Below are 7,132 nucleotides of genomic sequence, written 5' to 3'. Positions count from 1 at the left end.
TTACTAATTTCTATGTATTTTAAAGGTTTGTGCTGAGGCGGAGGCGCCAATGTGCGGATGGGAACTGTAAAGTGCGGGACGCTGCTGCCGTTGCCTGGTAACGCTGAGTCCTGTCAATTATTGCAGCAGGAGCAAGATGGCGACGTGCAGTCTCAATGATGTGCAGCCGCTGCAGAGCCCGCTGGAGGACGCCCTGCAGGAGGCGGGGTCTCAGGAGGAGAGGGAGAGGCTGGTGCTGGAGTATCTGGAGAAGGTGAATGGGCGGGCACCAGGGCTCAGGGTGCCAGACTTCTCCCCAGGTACCTATGTATTGCTGTGTGTGATGTCAGGGGGGCACAGTTGCCATGGTTACTCATGAAGTTTGTTGCCTTCTCAAAAGTGTTTACCCCTTCAGTACCGGGCCACTTTTCACCTTAAATCCCAGGCCGATTTTTCCAAATCTGACCTGTGTCACTTCATGTGGTAATTACTCTGGAGCGCTTTTACTTATCCGAGCCGATCTGAGAACGTTTTCTTCATGCCATTGGTAAATTTGAGTAGACCTATTTCACCTTTATGTATAAAAACACAAAAAAATGTATAAAAAAGACAAAATTTACAAAAAATTGGGAAAATTTAGCAATTTTCTAAATTTGAATTTCAGATCGCCGTAATCTCGCGGTGCGCGAGATCACGCATACGCAGTGCTGGCATCAGCCTCAGGGAAGGAACTGCGCATGCGCTGGGCTCCAGAACGGTTCGTGCGGCCCCTTGGGCTCCTTACCAGCCTGATTCACATACTGTATATATAAAATAATTTTTTCCCCTGAATAAAACCACACAGCCCTATAGGACCGGTATATTGCGGACATGTTAGCGGCGATCTAGCCGTGCATGTCCGCAGCTCTATAGGGTAAAAAGAGGTGACAGAATCCCTTTAAGGACCAGGCCATTTTTTGCAAATCTGACCTGCGTCACTTTATGTGGTAATAACTTTAGAACACTTTTACTTATCCGAGCCGTTCAGAGAATGTTTTCTCGTGACACGTACTTCATGACACTGGTAAATTTTAGTCGATATATTTCACCTTTATTTATAAAATAAACCACAATTTACCCAAAATTTAGAAAAATTCTCAATTTTCTAATGTTTAATTTCTCTACTTTTAAGACAGATAATAAAATGGTTATCAATCAACATTCCCCAGATGTCTGCTTTATGTCGGCATCCTTTTATTTTTTAGAACCTTAGAAGTTTAGAAGCTACGGTCGTGTGCAGGAGGCCTTAGGAAACACTTGGCTGTGAAAATTAAAAATTACCATTTTATTTCCAGAAAAGTTGCTTTACACCCACATTTTTCACGTTCACAAGGGGTAGCAGTCCAAAATGCACCCCACATTGTGGTCCTCATTTCCCCCTAAATACAGCAACCCCATGTGTGCTCGTAGCCTGCTGTATGGGCGCACAGCGCGTGCTCGTAGCCTGCTGTATGGGCGCACAGCGCGTGCTCGTAGCCTGCTGTATGGGCGCACAGCGCGTGCTCGTAGCCTGCTGTATGGGCGCACAGTGCGGGCTCGTAGCCTGCTGTATGGGCGCACAGTGCGTGCTCGTAGCCCGCTGTATGGGCGCACAGTGCGTGCTCGTAGCCCGCTGTATGGGCGCACAGTGCGTGCTCGTAGCCCGCTGTATGGGCGCACAGTGCGTGCTCGTAGCCCGCTGTATGGGCGCACAGTGCGTGCTCGTAGCCCGCTGTATGGGCGCACAGTGCGTGCTCGTAGCCCGCTGTATGGGCGCACAGTGCGTGCTCGTAGCCCGCTGTATGGGCGCACAGTGCGTGCTCGTAGCCCGCTGTATGGGCGCACAGTGCGTGCTCGTAGCCCGCTGTATGGGCGCACAGTGCGTGCTCGTAGCCCGCTGTATGGGCGCACAGTGCGTGCTCGTAGCCCGCTGTATGGGCGCACAGGGCGTGCTCGTAGCCCGCTGTATGGGCGCACAGGGCGTGCTCGTAGCCCGCTGTATGGGCGCACAGCGCGTGCTCGTAGCCCGCTGTATGGGCGCACAGCGCGTGCTCGTAGCCCGCTGTATGGGCGCACAGCGCGTGCTCGTAGCCCGCTGTATGGGCGCACAGCGCGTGCTCGTAGCCCGCTGTATGGGCGCACAGCGCGTGCTCGTAGCCCGCTGTATGGGCGCACAGCGCGTGCTCGTAGCCCGCTGTATGGGCGCACAGCGCGTGCTCGTAGCCCGCTGTATGGGCGCACAGCGCGTGCTCGTAGCCCGCTGTATGGGCGCACAGCGCGTGCTCGTAGCCCGCTGTATGGGCGCACAGCGCGTGCTCGTAGCCCGCTGTATGGGCGCACAGCGCGTGCTCGTAGCCCGCTGTATGGGCGCACAGCGCGTGCTCGTAGCCCGCTGTATGGGCGCACAGCGCGTGCTCGTAGCCCGCTGTATGGGCGCACAGCGCGGGCTCGTAGCCCGCTGTATGGGCGCACAGCGCGTGCTCGTAGCCCGCTGTATGGGCGCACAGCGCGTGCCCGTAGCCCGCTGTATGGGCGCAGAGCGCGTGCTCTTAGCCCGCTGTATGGGTGCTTGTAGCCCGCTGTATGGGCGCACAGTGCGTGCTCGTAGCCCGCTGTATGGGCGCACAGCGCGTGCTCGTAGCCCGCTGTATGGGCGCACAGTGCGTGCTCGTAGCCCGCTGTATGGGCGCACAGCGCGTGCTCGTAGCCCGCTGTATGGGCGCACAGCGCGTGCTCGTAGCCCGCTGTATGGGCGCACAGCGCGTGCTCGTAGCCCGCTGTATGGGCGCACAGGGCGTGCTCGTAGCCCGCTGTATGGGCGCACAGCGCGTGCTCGTAGCCCGCTGTATGGGCGCACAGCGCGTGCTCGTAGCCCGCTGTATGGGCGCACAGCGCGGGCTCGTAGCCCGCTGTATGGGCGCACAGCGCGTGCTCGTAGCCCGCTGTATGGGCGCACAGCGCGTGCCCGTAGCCCGCTGTATGGGCGCAGAGCGCGTGCTCTTAGCCCGCTGTATGGGTGCTTGTAGCCCGCTGTATGGGCGCACAGTGCGTGCTCGTAGCCCGCTGTATGGGCGCACAGTGCGTGCTCGTAGCCCGCTGTATGGGCGCACAGTGCGTGCTCGTAGCCCGCTGTATGGGCGCACAGCGCGTGCTCGTAGCCCGCTGTATGGGCGCACAGCGCGTGCTCGTAGCCCGCTGTATGGGCGCACAGCGCGTGCTCGTAGCCCGCTGTATGGGCGCACAGCGCGTGCTCGTAGCCCGCTGTATGGGCGCACAGCGCGTGCTCGTAGCCCGCTGTATGGGCGCACAGCGCGTGCTCGTAGCCCGCTGTATGGGCGCACAGCGCGTGCTCGTAGCCCGCCGTATGGGCGCACAGCGCGTGCTCGTAGCCCGCTGTATGGGCGCACAGCGCGTGCTCGTAGCCCGCTGTATGGGCGCACAGCGCGTGCTCGTAGCCCGCTGTATGGGCGCACAGAGCGTGCTCGTAGCCCGCTGTATGGGCGCACAGCGCGTGCTCGTAGCCCGCTGTATGGGCGCACAGCGCGTGCTCGTAGCCCGCTGTATGGGCGCACAGCGCGTGCTCGTAGCCCGCTGTATGGGCGCACAGCGCGTGCTCGTAGCCCGCTGTATGGGCGCACAGCGCGTGCTCGTAGCCCGCTGTATGGGCGCACAGCGCGTGCTCGTAGCCCGCTGTATGGGCGCACAGCGCGTGCCCGTAGCCCGCTGTATGGGCGCAGAGCGCGTGCTCTTAGCCCGCTGTATGGGTGCTTGTAGCCCGCTGTATGGGCGCACAGTGCGTGCTCGTAGCCTGCTGTATGGGCGCACAGTACGTGCTCGTAGCCTGCTGTATGGGCGCACAGTGCGTGCTCGTAGTAGAGTTGTTGCGATACCAAATTTTTGATTCGGTTTCGATACCATGAAAAAGTATTGCGATACTCGATACCATTCGATACCACGCGAAAAAAATAAACAAAAAAAGCCACGTGCATTCCTCATTTTAAAAATGGCGAATCGCGCAGTTTTTATTTTATTTTTTCTGTTCCGGCATTCACCACCTAGATTTTTTTTTTATATTTTAATAGTTTGGACTTTTCTGACGTGGCGATGTAATATGTTTATTTATATATTTTATATGTGAAATTGGGAAAAGGGGGGTGATTTATACTTCATATTTTAGTGTTTGTTTTTTTTCACTTTTTATTTAATAACTATTTCCCCCCTTAGGGGCTAGAACCTGGGATCTTTCATCCCTTTTCCTATTCACCCTGATAGATCTCTATCAGGGTGAATAGGACTCCACACTGTCCCTGCTGCTCTGTGCTTTGTGCACACAGCATCAGGGATGTTACCATGGCAACCAGGGCTTCCTGGCTGCCATGGTAACCGATCGGAGCCCCAGGCTTACACAGCTGGGGCTCCGATCAGAAGCTGCCACTGCACCACCAATGAGGGGGAGGGGAGAGGTCCCTGTGGCCACTGCCACCAATGATTTTAATACTGGAGGGTTGAGAGGGGCCGGCGCACTGTGCCACCAATGATTTTAATGGGATGGGGGGATTGAGGGGGGGGGGGGGCACACTGCACCACCAATGATTTTACCCCTTTATACAGGAGGCGGGTACTAGCAGATCAGCGGCAGTTAACTGCCGCTGATCGCAGCTCCCTGTCAGGGGCAGGGTGCCGGCAATGCGATTCTGCTGCCGGCACCCGCCTCCTGTATGTGTTAAAGACTGACTACTGTATGAGTCCAGACTTTCACTATTAGGCCACACAGAGCGGCGCCCAGCGATGTCTCAGCACTCACCATTTAGTCCTGGGCGCCGCTCCGTTCGCCCGCAGTGCCCCATTACTGTCTCCTCTCCTGCTCCACATGCTGCTGATTACTATCGGAGCGATGGGAGGAGACATCAGCTTCACTAGTGGGGCGTTCCTTCTCCCTGGCTGTAGCGCTGTCCAATCGCAGCGCAGGGAAAAGGAACGCCCACTAGGGAAGCTGATGTCTCCTCCCATCGCTCCGATAGAAATCCTATCATTAGTGGCGCAGTGCGCCCGCCCCTCCTCCGCCCCTCTCTTCTCATTGCCGCCCCTCCTCCGCCCCCTCTCTTCTCATTGCCGCCCCTCCTCCGCCCCTCTCTTCTCATTGGTGGCAGCGGCAGCAGCACAGGGGGAGGGAGGACAGCTTCCTTCTCCCCGTGCTGCTGAGAGAGAACATGAGCGCGCCGATAGCAGCGCGCTCATGTTCAGAGATACTAGACTGCGCAGAAGCGCAGCCCAGTATCGAAAAAACGGAAATCCCGGTATCGTATCGATACCGGGACAAAAGTATCGATTGGGTATCGAAATTTCGATACCCGCAACAACCCTAGCTCGTAGCCCGCTGTATGGGTGCTTGTAGCCCGCTGTATGGGCGCACAGCAGGGCCCTAGAGGCAAAGTGCAAAATATGGATTTTGCTGGCCTGAATTGGCAGACATGGATTTTAGCTGCCATGTTGCATGTTAAAAAATTCCTTGGGTCCCCAGAAACTAAAAACCCCAAGAAGTGACCTCATTTTGGAAAGAGCACCCCCGTACGAACATTTTAAGGGATGGAAAGGGCACTTTTGACCTAACAGGTGTTTCACAGAAGTGAATATGTAGTGGTTGGTGAGAAGTGGATCTGTAATCTATGCGGACTAAATCAGAGATATAAGGTGGTAAAACTCCAGGGTACATCATGGGTGACATTAGATGAATGCTCCATGGATGATTGGCAGACTCTGAGGCCCTCCTGCATGCACAGGGCAGGTTTCACAGTGGTAAATGGGGTCTTTCCTTATCCCCCCTTTTGGAATACACCCTGCATCTTTTTTCGGTCCTTCCATTCCTTCCTCGCTGTCTGGGGGACTTGACCTGGAAAATGTTACCCTGGTACAACTCGGGCACCGTAACTTACAGAAGTACTGGGACCCTCCATTGCTTGGTTTGGAAGAATTTGGGCCTTTATCACCTCCTCTTGAAATTGTAGGAATGTTCTTGTCTGGCCTCTAGATCTAAATAGCAGGTACGCATTGTACAGCTCCATCTGGACGAGGTGCACGGCCAGCTTTTTGTACCGCTCCTTTGTTTTTCGTGTGGCACTGTAGGGCTTCAGAAGTTGATCTGCAAGATCCATCTCTCCCATGTGCCTGTTGTAGTCCAGGATGCAGTCTGGTTTGGGGTAGTGGTGCCTCGTACAGGGGCAGGGGAGCTGGCGTTAGTGTGAATGGTGGTCAGTACAAGGACGTCCCTCTTGTCCTTGTACCTAACCACCAACATGTTCTCGTTGGGGTGAGCACGTGGTTGCCCTACCAGGGATCTAAGGAGGCCTCTCTGATTTTTGCACACTGTGCCGCACACCACAGTACTTCTGAACAGTGGTAGACTGGGGTAGTAATGATCCACATAGAGGTGGTGACCCTCATCCAGCAGTGGGTGCAGTAAGTCTATCTACTATCTTCCTACTAACTCCTAGGACGGGGGGCATTCTGGGGGTTCAATCCGGGTGTCCCTCCCTTCATAAACCCAGGACTTGTGAGTGTACCCAGAGCTGCTCTCACAGACTTTATACAGTTTTATGCCATACCTTACCCGCAGGTACTGGTGGAATCTTACCCTCCCTTTGAAAAGTAATAGGGATTCGTCTATGCAGACATTTTGTTCTGGGGTGTACACTTCTGGGTGGTCAAGGACGGGCCTAATTTTGAACAGACGGTCAAGTGCGGGTTCATTCTGGGGTGGGCGCTGTGCATTATCGTTGTAATGCAAACATTTCAGAATTGCTTGGAATCTATTACGGGCCATGGCATTACTGTAAATTGCAGTGTGGTACAGGACATCTGCACTCCAATACTGAGTAATCTTTGGTTTTTTAATAACACCCATATGCAGCAAGAGCCCCCGAAAGGTCATCATCTCTGCTGCACTTACTGGGGTCCAACATTGGGATCTAGCGTATGGCATTGTGGGGTTCTGGGGAATAAGGACAGGGACGGAGAGTGGTTTAGGGATCTGGAACTGCTGCAAATGAAAAAAAAATCCAGATGTTCTTCTTTTCTTCTTCTTTCAGCAGGAAAGGGTTAAAATCGCAGTGGTGGTGCACCACAAGTCCCAGCAAGC

At 55.1% G+C, this 7,132-nt stretch overlaps 1 protein-coding gene across 1 annotated transcript in view; it reads left to right on the top strand.

Moving 5' to 3' along the window:
* Positions 1 to 136: 136 nt before the first annotated feature.
* Positions 137 to 7,132, top strand: part of NHLRC2 (NHL repeat containing 2) — a 47,078-nt gene continuing 40,082 nt past the window's right edge. Inside the window, exon 1 of the mRNA XM_040437718.1 lies at positions 137 to 299. Within this exon, the coding sequence (XP_040293652.1) occupies positions 137 to 299 (163 nt within the window). The remainder of the gene's footprint in view (positions 300 to 7,132) is intronic.

The sequence above is a fragment of the Bufo bufo genome, chromosome 6, assembly GCF_905171765.1.
Source record: "Bufo bufo chromosome 6, aBufBuf1.1, whole genome shotgun sequence".
Taxonomy (NCBI): Eukaryota; Metazoa; Chordata; class Amphibia; order Anura; family Bufonidae; genus Bufo; species Bufo bufo.
The sequence above is the reverse complement of the archived record's forward strand: the minus strand, read 5'-3'. Positions and strand labels throughout refer to the sequence as shown.